Source organism: Pieris rapae, chromosome 13 (genome assembly GCF_905147795.1).
Source record: "Pieris rapae chromosome 13, ilPieRapa1.1, whole genome shotgun sequence".
NCBI lineage: Eukaryota > Metazoa > Arthropoda > Insecta > Lepidoptera > Pieridae > Pieris > Pieris rapae.
The window spans coordinates 7,526,102-7,538,936 of NC_059521.1; the positions used below are offsets into that span (position 1 = coordinate 7,526,102).

The 12,835-nt window shown below is 31.4% G+C and overlaps 1 protein-coding gene across 1 annotated transcript; it reads left to right on the forward strand.

Moving 5' to 3' along the window:
* The first annotated feature begins 230 nt into the window (after positions 1-230).
* On the forward strand, positions 231-11,161 carry LOC111004193 (probable glutamate receptor). Its single transcript, XM_022275082.2, has 12 exons — positions 231-234; positions 1,499-1,647; positions 2,237-2,390; positions 2,988-3,267; positions 4,602-4,774; positions 5,232-5,458; positions 6,640-6,739; positions 7,444-7,622; positions 9,023-9,130; positions 9,650-9,816; positions 10,295-10,492; positions 11,078-11,161. The coding sequence occupies exons 1-12, from the start codon at positions 231-233 to the stop codon at positions 11,115-11,117; spliced, it is 1,779 nt and encodes a 592-aa protein (XP_022130774.2). The 3' UTR covers positions 11,118-11,161.
* The last annotated feature ends 1,674 nt before the right edge of the window (positions 11,162-12,835 follow it).

The following is a 12,835-nucleotide window of genomic DNA, read 5'->3' on the forward strand; positions in this document are numbered from 1 at the left end:
TACAAGGCCATTGTATTGTTAACAGTAAAAGACAATTAAAACGATAAACAAAATATTACAGCAATATGTTTGCAATTATTTAAATTAGCATACATATGATTTTATACCGGTTATCCTCAAGACGTAAACAATAGATCGTAATCACGAACATCGAATTCAACGTCATTATAATGATAATTTTTCATAATTTTGTATTAAAGTGCGATAAACGCGTTGTAATACTAGATAGTATGGGTGAGTTTTTCAGAAAAAAATCAGTAGCTTTGTTTATACAGAAACAAACTTACTAACTGCGAGACTGCGTCAAGGAGGCCTAAGGATATTCTGGGTCGACGTTGTTGTCGTTCGTGGAGGATTTCGTAAAACATGGCATTTTATGTAATACGCCAAGTTATCCCATATAGAGAGATATATAGATATAGATAGGTCCAATATTCTCGCTGATAAAATGTTTTTTCGAGACGGTAACGACAAATATCAGTGGAACGTCATATCTGTCTTTTTTATACTGTATTCACTTTTCCTTATAACTATACCTTTACAATGAAAAATGTATCAAGTTTTTTACTCGACACTTTATGCAACAAACAAAAATTATCAACAGTATTTTTATTTCAAAATCAGTTCTTAGCGTTTGTTTCAAACATGAATTTAATGTATATTCTTTTTTTAACCGGGTTAAATTTTATTTATGGCCTAGAGCGCAGTGTATTTAATATTATTGGCTCATTTGTGGTATCTGAAGAAAAACCAACATCTGTTCTGATTCCAAGATCGTGTTGGAAATATTGTATGTTTTCTGTATTTCGATATGGTTATAAAGCGATTAATAGACTTTTCGGGTTTACGTGGGCTTTCCTTTATTCAACAGCAGCTGCCTTATTTCGACCTTTTTATAAAAAAAGAAGTTACAGCAGTGTGAAGAGCCTAAAACGACTAGCGAATAATATTTAGGAAAACTTTAATAGTTAATTATTAATTTAGTTAAAATATTATTTTTCAAATCCAAATGAATTGCGTGGATACTTTACCGTGGGTTAAATAGTATAAAAATACATCCATTATAAAATGAACTACAAATAAGTAGGTTATATATTGATTTAAATTAAAAAAAATATAAATTAAATTAATTAAAATATGGGAGGGGTTTTGTATTCTAGTAAACCCTTTTATGTGGAAATGTATACCACATAAATGATTGGTTTCCTATTACCTATATATTTATAGATATCAGTTTTTTTATATTATACATTTTGATGGTACACCTTATGAGGTTCCTTCCCAAAGCCCTTACAAAAAAAAAAACAATGAAATATGATTTCATAAACGGCCACGAATTTCATCCACACGGCATTCATCGCCCTTACATACCTTACCCAAAACCTTTTGTTACAAAATAAACAAGAATTGTGTTACTTTATACCCTATATACAAAGATATTTATACTCTTTGGTATTTATTAAAAAAAATCATTTAAAATAAACTGTTAATTTTTCAGCTGAAATCAAGATGCTTAGTAAAATCATGTTCGATATTAATATCAACGTTGGCTATTCGTTACAACCAAATAGAAGCGAATATTTCGCGCACAACATTCTAATATTAGCAGATTTATCGTGTCAGGAGACAAATTTGTTTTTGATAAGGGTAATACATACTTAATTAAAAGTTGTGTAACGACTTTTGTAATATTAATATTATTTTTATTCTTTCAATCTTTATTGTTTAATAATTGTTTAGTTTCATTATTAATAATGTAAGCTATATTTTCCTTTGGTTTCGTTATAAAGATATCTATTGTAGATGGTTACCGTAGATGGATAGAAAAGATTTGTAGAAGATGCACATGTATAATATGTCACTGAACTCTTATTAAATGGTTGGACCGATTTGAACGATGTTTTTGTATGCTTCGAAAATCAGCCCTTCGCTGCAGTAGATACCTACTTTCATACTTTGTTAATATCCTAATCAATTGAAATATCATGCAGATTACTGCAATTCATGTTGATACATAGGTCGGGTCCGCTAGTTATATATAATATTTGTGTTACAAAGGCACTTATATAATCTAGTTTATATTATGTTCGAAGTGGAGCTTATATTCGTAATTTAAATAATGTAAGTGAAGTACGATATTTATTGCCCAGTTGCAGTAAGGAAGAACAGGATGTATGGTTAGATACTATTACGTCATTTTTTAATAATAGGCATGTTAGAATCTGTTTTATAATAGGCAAGCGCTCAGGGATACTTCAAATCACCGTACAGATGGCTTCTTTTGAACACTGAAGGAAACAACTTTGATGTATTGGATCAGCTGGATTTGCCACTCAACAGTGATGTAGTTATTGCTAATATTGGCTTTGATTCAACTGTTTTCATTGAAGGTAAACATATAATTAGTTTTTAACATACGCATAAATGTTTTCTTAATAAACATGTTCTTTTTAATTTTGGCATAAATTATAGAAGCAAAGGATTCTTACTTGCTCCTTAACGCCTTTATTCTAGATATGTATATCTTCTTTTTGATCATTTATCTTCTGCCTCGTAATTATCTATTAATATGCATTAATTGAGTCATCCGGACACCAGGACAACGTATTAATTGTGAAGCATTAAGTCTTGGATTAGCTTTTACATTTTTGTTTTTATTATTATTATTTTTTTAGATTTCACTTTATTGTCGTTATAGTTAGTGTTATTTTATGTCATCTTTTGTTAATTACTTAAAAACTTGTACTTTACCCTCTGTAGGTGTTTAGTATAGGTGTTTTTTTATTTTTCCTTACGAGGGTTGCCTGGAAGTAATCGCTTTTTAGCAATAAGGCCTCCCGTTCCCTCTTTAATATATGTATTTTCGTTTTTATTCAATATAATTTACAATCGACCTAAATCTACAAAATATCTCTATACCATGGAAGTTTCGCATATAAACTGTTTATTTTAGGAACCATAAATATTTATGATTTCAAACGTTACAGCTTACAAAATACGAGATAATTCGGAAGTCATTTTTTCGACTAGAGGCGAATGGCGGACTGCCAGAACAGAATTAAATTTTAATAAATCTTATATAATTATTTACGAAAATGACAAAGATGAAAATAACATTCGTAAAGATTTGGCGTTAGGAATTATAAACAATGATAAAGACGTTAAAATATTATCAAAAAGACGGAAAAATTTACGACAATATCCTCTCACAATGGCGAATGTTATCACCGATAGCAATAATACTAGACAGCATTTGGATGACAGGCTGTAAGTAAAAAAACGTACAATTTTCTTTAACTATAATATCTCTGTTCTGCACTATATGTAGGTAGTTACTCATATATAGTACCATAATGTCCTAACTCAAAAAATCATAACTACACATTACGATATTTGATTTCATTCAAGCTAGGTTATAAAGCCGGGAATATCGACGTTTCAGTCCAACCCAGCGTATAGCGTAGGTATTCATCAGGATTTACTAAACTAAACAAAAATTCGGGGTAAGAAACCTAGTTACATATAACTAGAAGAATAAATGGAAGCGGTCTGAATATTTTTATTCGAACTGAATTACACTAAAATAAATCTAAATACTTTCGTCTCTATGGTAGAGTAGTAAATCTGGTAGCTTTTTCTCGCTGTATTTGATACTAATTCGTTAAGGGGAACGTAGGAGCCAAAGCTGGATCTGGGGTGTCTGGTAACGGTAGACGACTACCAGGCGCTAATTAAATATTTAATTAGGCCTCTTTTTAACCCCACGGCACAAAAATCTCCACTCCGAAAAGAAAAAAAGCGAAAATATTTTTTTTAAAATATCGAATACGTTTTTAAAAGTTTGCTTATGTTGTTATTTATTTGATAATTTATGTTACGTATAAGAACGTCTACTAACGGCAATGTTGTACGTATAAATTAACTGAACGCGAATCGTTCGTATTAACGGTTTTGAACCAATTTGACTTTGACGTTATTAATAACAATGGCAGTGGACACTAACACTATTGCTTCAACAGAAATACCAAAGACCATTAAATTACTACAGACTAGCTATTAAACAGCCGTTCATTTGTTGATATATTATATTGTTAAATAAAAAAATATTTAACGGGTTTTAACTTATGTGACTGTGATATCATTAAATTATTATGAAAATGGCATTTCAAAAGAGCGTTTTTCATCTGAAATATATAATACTTTATTTAATATAGCAGACTCGGCCAAGCGTTGCTGTGGCTAAGGTTTTTGTTATATTACATAGTAGTAAATTAATCAAGGGAAACCGTAGGAGAACTTATGTGAAACGTTGGTACCACGACACGGACCTAAACTAAACTACCTTTAACTCAGCGCCATCTGTTAGAATTGTATCAAATAATAAACAAATGTTAATGTTATCGTAATTTTAGTAAGGATGCCTATTTTTTTTGAAAATGAAATATAGCCTATGTCACTCAGGAATGATGTAGCTTTCCAACAGTGAAAGAATTTTTCAAATCTGCCAAGTAGTTTCGGAGCCTATTCAATTCATACAAACAAACAAAAAATCAAACCTTTCCTCTTTATAATATTAGTATAGATATTTAATACTTTGGCAGATACTTACACCAAGATTCTATAACAAAAATGAGTTACATGGTTGTCAAGATTTGCTTTGAGATGCTAAATGCTACCGAACGCTTGCTTTTCACACACACCTGGGGATACAAGGATAAGAATGGAAATTGGCAAGGAATAGTAGACCACCTTCTTAAAAAGGAAGCAGATCTCGGTAAATTTACTAGTCATTTTCTAAACAATAAACAATATAAGCATGGTAATACACCAATTTCTATGCTATTAAGTGCTTACTAACTAGTCGATTCTAAGCCCTGAGGACGAGCGCCGATGGATGTTCATATTAATGCATACATTGTACAATAAAGAATAACACATAACTAATGCAGTGAAGGATAACATTGTGAGGAAGCAGAAAGAAGGTACAAAAATCAACGGCATGATTTGGGAACCATTTGCAATAAATAATGATAATTATTATTCTTAAGAAAATCACATACAAAATTCGGAAATCACTATGGTTGGAAGGATAATACCAGTATTTATAGGCTTTATATAAATCATACGTAATTTGTCAATAGACGTATACGAGACTAGTTGCCTCTAAGATCTAAGGTAGATCCAGTTCGAGCGTCAATATCAAGTCTAATCGTATTATTATTTATTTTCAGGCACATTAACAATATTCACCCAAGAGCGTATGAAAGTGGTTGACTACATCGCTATGGTGGGTTCAACGGCCGTTCGCTTCGTGTTTCGTGAACCTCCTCTATCGTTACTTCAGAATATCTTTACTCTTCCTTTCACTGGTGCTGTGTGGATGGCAATCGTAGTATGTGTGCTGAGCTGTGCACTCTTCTTATATATAGCCTCGAAATGGGAGGCTACTGTGGCTATGGTAAGTACCTTTTACCACCAATTTTACTTCATTTTTCATTCGCATCATGTTCGAAGTCTTCCACAGTCCGCTTCACAAGACATTCTTTTGCGAACTAGCGAAATGTGAAATCGACTCCCGGTAGAACATAGACCTCTTACTATTGAACAAAGAGCCTTCCAACCGGTTAACAATGCACGGAAAATGTATATGACCTTGTCTGTTCTTAATTTACATTATTTGTGCGGACTGTCCGAAGTTATAGGTGGCTTATAGTCTTTGTATAAGTTGAATGCTAGCGACATAAGAAATTTAATATGATATCAATTTACGATCGGAAATCTCTAGCCGGTGCTATGTTCATTAACATTGTCATCGTTTAATGATTCCAAATTCCGTCCTGCGAAATTCTTCTAGCTTGATTTCAGGCAGGCATCTCTCGGCTCTTTTGAAATCTTCGCGATTATAATGGATAATTCGGTACTTAACCGAAGCTAGATATATTCGGTAGTAGGCGGCTAACGAAAAGCATTGTTAAGAGCGTATCTCATACGTAATCCGCTGTTTTACTAGTATTTTTTATTTCATTTTATGTTCAATCTTGAATAAATAAATAAATGTTAAACGATACTGCTTCCCAGGACAGAGTCGAAAATAAATTCCTTGAGTAGCAAATATCGAACTAGTTCATAGATCGGAATTGTTCTACAATGCCTAATTAATCTTAAGTCATCAGTAAATGTAGGCATATTTTATTACCATCAATTTGGTTTTGCTAGCGTTGTTTACAAATCCAACATGGCACCATTTAAAGCATCTAAATTATCTTACAACAGGAAAAGGGCATGTTGCGGTTTTTAGCCCAATAACAAGGCAAGTATCGTCAGGAAATTTGTAGTAGGAGAAGGCCTTTATACTCTAGCTATAATAAGTCAAAAGTCAAAAATCATTTATTCATATAGGTAACATAATGTACAGTTATGAACGTCCAAAAAAGAAGAAATATACATTAAATTAATCTAATTTTACATTTACTGCCAGTTCTCAAATCAAGGGCGTAGAACGGAAGAGAGGAACTGGCAATAAACTCTCCGCCACTCTTTTTTAGTGTCCTAGTATTATAATATAAACAATGTATTAAATAAATTTACCATATCTATAGCATGTTATGACAATTAAAATTAACGTAACGATAATTACAGCACCCAATGCAGTTAAATGGATCCTGGGCTGATGTTCTTATATTAATCATTGGCGCTGTACTGCAGCAAGGATGTACCCTAGAACCCAGATACGCTGCAGGTAAAAACTTTGATAACTTATATTTACTAATTTTACATTTCGCTATGTTTTTGTTTGAATAAATTGTTAAATTAAAATATATCACGTTCAGAAACTAATATATAATGTATCTCAAATTATGTATTTTGAAATTGCATATTACTCGTAAATACGTTATTATCTAACTGACAACCGCCGTAATTATGTAAACCAACAATTGTGTGTCGACTTGTGTGTGATGATTTTTTAACGTATGTAAAGCTAAAGAGTAGTATATCGCGTTCGTTAAACATTACAATGGCTTCTGGTTAGTTAGATCGTTCAAAACATTTTTACCGTTAGAATAATGCAAAACTATAAATACAAGCCATATGAATAACTAATGATTTGAAACTTTAATAGTTTGGCCATATAAAGGTTGAGATAAAAAACACCGCTTACCGCTGGTGTACTGTATGCTGTACTATGTAATAGAACATCTGTATCTGCAAGTACTGCGTTACTGGAAAACGCCGACGATGCATATGCAAATACAAACGTAGCTGCAAACTTTTACGTTCTGAAATCTTTTGTGTATATCTTAAAATTATTCATACCTTATTTATACTTTATTCTTGTCAAAATAAAAGATCATTTTACTGTCGACTATCTCTTGACACCTAATATGTATTCGCACTTAAATAATACCCGCCCAAATTACAAAGAAACAAATGGATTTCTTCCAGGCCGGTGCGTCACATTACTTTTATTCATCGCTTTAACAATTCTTTACTCGGCATACTGTGCAAATATAGTTGTGCTTCTACGAGCTCCAAGTTCATCTGTTAGGAGTCTACCTGATCTTCTAAACTCACCGTTGAAGCTGGGAGCTAGTGACTTTGAATACAATCGGTATTTCTTTAAGGTATGCGTTGTTTTATGCCCGTTTAAATAAAGGAAGTTCTCAGAAATGTTGGAAATAATTCACGTTTAATCAGTTTCAATCGATATATAATAAAGTATATATATAGCTTTTTATGTTCTGATAGGAAAAAGAAGACCATGAACGTTATAAGGAGCTTCTAAAACTCTCATTTATACAAAATATATCAGTCTTATTCTACTCAACTTAAAAAGACATCTACCTCCTAAAAGTCGGCAGTGAGATAATTGTTTCATTTGTATCTTCTTAAAAGATTTTAAAACATGGTAACTTATCTTATAATTATTATAAATAAATGGTGGTATGGAAGAGCTGGGAATACTGAGACAGGCCTCTTTTACTTTAACTCCCAAAACGAACAATTGTAATTCTTGTACGAAGAAAGACATTTTTTATTTAGCATGATTTATTTTTTAAGTCTCAAGTAAGCAACCTTTTGTATGACTCTCCAAAATTACTACTACAAATTGCGTTCTAGGCCTGAAGCTATAAGGTCAATATATCAAAGATTTTCTTTGATATATTGACATATCAAAGTGACATCAGAGTGTTTATGATGAATTCTCAATCATAAACACTCAATGTATAAATATGATATTAATTTGAATCGCTTTTTAATTTTTACACTTTTCTTTTAGAGTCACAATTGATATGGAAGATGGTAGAAAACATTCACAACCATGAAACAATTCAAATAGATATATTGATAAAAAGGTTTCCACGTTTTAAGACAAACATCATTTAAATAAACATGTATTACGTGACATCGTTAAAACTACGATTCTTCGTGAATCAAGATACATAAAGATTATTTTCCGTATTATGAATAACTAACTACAGCATACTTGTATAAAGAATATTGATCATTTCTTTATGTTCGTACCTGTTTATCTTTTATATATCCACGTGATTGTACTTTCTTAATAAACTATTGATATTTCGCCAAATATCAATAGTTTATTAACACACGAAATCTTTTTTATCATTTTTTTAAAGAAAGAAATGTTTGTTTTTCTCAAAATCTCCCCATCTATTAGTATGACAGTTGTCAACTTTATACACGTCTTTTGAATGTTCACTAAAAAATCATATTAAATTGGCGCCAAATACGTAAACATTCCACCTGACATATTCACCATAAAGGCTGCTACAATATTACTTTTAAAATTCGTAAATTGTCTGGTTTTTATTGAATTCCAAAATGCTGAAGTACGATTGTTTAAGTCTCAATTGAACTTGTAATTATATAATCAATTGAAATTGTCTTTCGTCGGGATATTATTGCCGAAAATATAAATGAAATTGACGAAACAATTGTCAATTTTTCATAATACAAACGATTTTGTTGACCAAAAGCAATACCAATAAACATTGTTTCACAGAAACTGAACGATCCTATCAGAAAAGCAATCTACGACAAGAAAATCGCACCCAAGGGAAGGAAACCAAACTTTTACAGCATGAAAGATGGTGTAGAAAGAATACGGAAGGTTGGAAATTAATAGTGATTAAAAATAGCCTTTATTAATTTCTGTTTAGAAATTAATGTGCCTGGTTATTTTGATTATTATTATAAGTCTTTTTTCGGATGTAATAAAGAAAGTATTCATTTTAAATAAAAGTTTCAACCACTGTAATATTGCTTAAAGCGTAAAGTTTATATTATAAATAAAAATGTTTTTCTTTAATGGAGTTAACTTTAGTCATCAAAGGCATATTGCATTAGTTAATATTTTTCTGCAATAGACAAGTTATTTTAGTCTTCACATGTTGCTGAGCGCTTTCTTTCTCTACTTTCTGTTATTGCTTAAGTTATCGAATTGAAAGGCTCCATGATACCATAGAGTAACATATTCATTGAATTCTCAAACCGAATAGAATTTCTATTTAAATATAGAATGAACAACTTTCGTGAACTTCATGTTACGAAGACTTTACAACTTGTGATGTTTCATATAATTTCTCGTTGGTTAGGTTTGAGTAACTGAAAAATTTCTTACTAATTTTAGGGTCTTTTTGCATTCCACATGGAGCTCAATCCTGGATATAGATTAATTCAAGAAACATATCAAGAGGAAGAGAAGTGTGATCTTGTTGAAATCGATTATATTAATGAAATCGATCCTTGGGTTCCCGGCCAGAAGAGATCCCCATACAAGGACTTGTTTAAAATCAAGTAAGTTTTAAAAAAGTAAATAAAACTCTATCGGTAATTCATTGTATAATTTATATAACTCGACAAAAGTTATTGTGCATGTAAAATTCTCTAGAACATTATTTCTAATATATTTTTGCATAAAATTCGCATATCTTGCACGTTTTCCACTGCATTTTTCCCTTACTAGGTTTGCTTGTTAGAGATCGCTCAGCGATTATCCCAACCGGAGCCCTCCAGATTATTCAGGTTTCTTGAAGGCTTTGTACTAAGGTTAAATAAATAAATAAAGTTACAAGGTCTTTTTCTACAAAAACATTCTTGAAGCTTCTAAGTTTGAAGAGAGTAATTGAATAACTGGTTTATTTATTCAGACAGTATATTCTGATCAAGAACAGATTCGAGAAACTATTTTATCCTATTTTAAAGTACAACAACCTTGAAACCTTTTAACACTCAAGCCAAGGGTCTCGTTATCTACCTAAATAAAATTCTTTAGCTTCATCAAAATCCGTGAGACCGGTGTACAAGCTGCCATCCACCATCGCCTGCATGTAGGAAAGCCACATTGTTCGGGGACCATTTCCTCATTTAGCAGCGTCGGCTTCAGTGACATGTATCCAGCTATTATCACCACACTATACGGAATGTTGCTGGCACCAGCTGTGCTCGTGCTGGAAATAATGTATAAAAGACTGTAAGTGTTTTTATATATGCTCCATGCATCCTATGAGTATGTTGTCTACTATCAATTTTACTGAACCAATGACAAGCAATAGAGATTTACTGATGTATTTCTCAACCAATTCGACTTAGGGTCCTTCAAGGAAATAGCGTATCAATTCTTGAAAGGCCGGTAACGCACTCGCCAGCTGTTCTATAAAAACTTCGATACGTTGCAAATTCATGAAAAGGGAGATATAATTGAACGCTATAAAGGTGCATATTCATTTGAATAAACTTTGTATAAACGAACAATCAATACATAGTAGCTAATAATATGATTTTTCATAACATATATATACCTATTTTTAGATTTTGTAAACTGCTTTACGAAAGCCAAGTTAACACTTGTCTTATTCCATATCAATTAATTATGCATGAATTATTTGTTAAGGGAAGTTTTTCGTAAAACCGCCTAGTTAAAAATCAAATGATTGACAATCATGACTTAAATATAAATAAAAAATATACATTATTCATAATCGTATATGCCTCTTGCGTAAATAGTAGTATACGTTCACTAGGCTATTGTATAACCCATAAAATACTTTTTTTTCAGAATGGACGCTAGAAATCGAAGAGTAATAAAACAAAAATAGTTATACTCGTTAAATATTAGGTGTGTTTAGGGTAAGGTATAATGTATAAGGTATGCAAAACTATATTTTACCAACCCTTTATCCTACTAATGTTGGTATTCAGAAATAAATTATAGGCTATTAATTTCATGTTTACAGAACGATTTCGTGAGTTTCGTGCTGTTATATTATTCTGTAATTTCAATAAACCTATGTGTATAACAAAATTTAGTATGGGTAATAAAAAATACGTTTTGAACATTGAAGTTTAATTTTTAATCATCTCCTTATACTCTCAAAATGTAGAAGAAATCAAATTTAACAGCATGAAGGGTGGTCTAGAATAACAACGGAAGGTTGGAAAATAATATTTGAAAATAGGTTTTACTACATCAGTTTGGACTCTATGGTAGGTTTTCATAATTCTTGATTTAGAAAAGTTTTATGTAAAAAAAATAATTTTCGTAGCAAGAAATAAAGAATAAAGAAAGAATTCAATTAATAATAAAATAAATAATCAAACTATGATGTTGTATTGTTTGTTATTTAATATGTCGTTGTAATCATTCGCGTAAACAAAGAATGAAATATGGTGTCTTTTTACCATATAAATATAAAAGAGATTTAAATCATTTTAACACTATTATGAAACATCCTTATATTCCATCGAGTAATCAATTAATGAAACCTGTGCACACAGAACTTAAGTATAATTCGCTTTAATGAAGGACATACAAGATAATTAAGTTTCCTAACTTAAACCTTATACGTTTAAATAGTCTGGTGTCATTTGGGTTCATTTCTGTAAGTTTTGAAAGGGCATCATGATGAGTTGTAGGCTTGTTATATATTTTATATTTTTACTAAATACGATTGTTTATGGCAAGGATACAAATACAATTAATATGATTCGAAGCTACGTTGCTAACGAGTGGACACAGACGATTGTACACTGTAATTTATGTTGGGAGAGAGGTAATGCCTATTTAAAATTATATACTCATAATCCAATTGGATTGGAGATTTTCTATGTAAATAAAGAGTCTCTCTCTCTATCTCTTGGCTAACTAACGAAAATTAGTAACAACAACATAAACATTTTTTTGTTTCCAAACGACTCAGCCGTAAAATGTTTTATTCATTCAATATTTAGATGTAGGTTATAGTGATTGTACCTCGGCGATCTTTAAATATAAGATAGACATACTATTTATTACTAAGAAAACACACAAAATAACAATAATCAAAGAAAAAAAAGAGATAACATTTTTTTTAAAGAACAAGGTAAGTATGTTTAAAGTATATAATGCGTATGTGCTGAGGTTGTAATTGGCCTTGCAGAGCAGAGCTGTTCTACAGCGCTGGTCATATGCCACAGACCAAAGCAGCTACTTTTTAATTTAGCGCATTTTAGTTTTACTCTATATTAACCACTCGCGTACAAGAACAGAATATAAATGAAATAGAGAAATGTTTAATTGCTATGTAACGAATGATTGCAATGTAACAGTTGAAGAGGGTGCTTGTGACTCTGGTGATGTAGGATATCGCCACGCTAACAACTAAAACAGCCTGAGTGAGCAAAATCCACAAGCCTTGGCTCGTACAGTGAGTTTCTATTAAATAAGGTAGAGCTGTAGTGATGCCTACCTTGCATAATTATTTGGCGCTTTCTATATATTCCTAATGAAAATTAAATAATTGTATTCTGTAAAAATCTAAATATATCTGTCTACAGC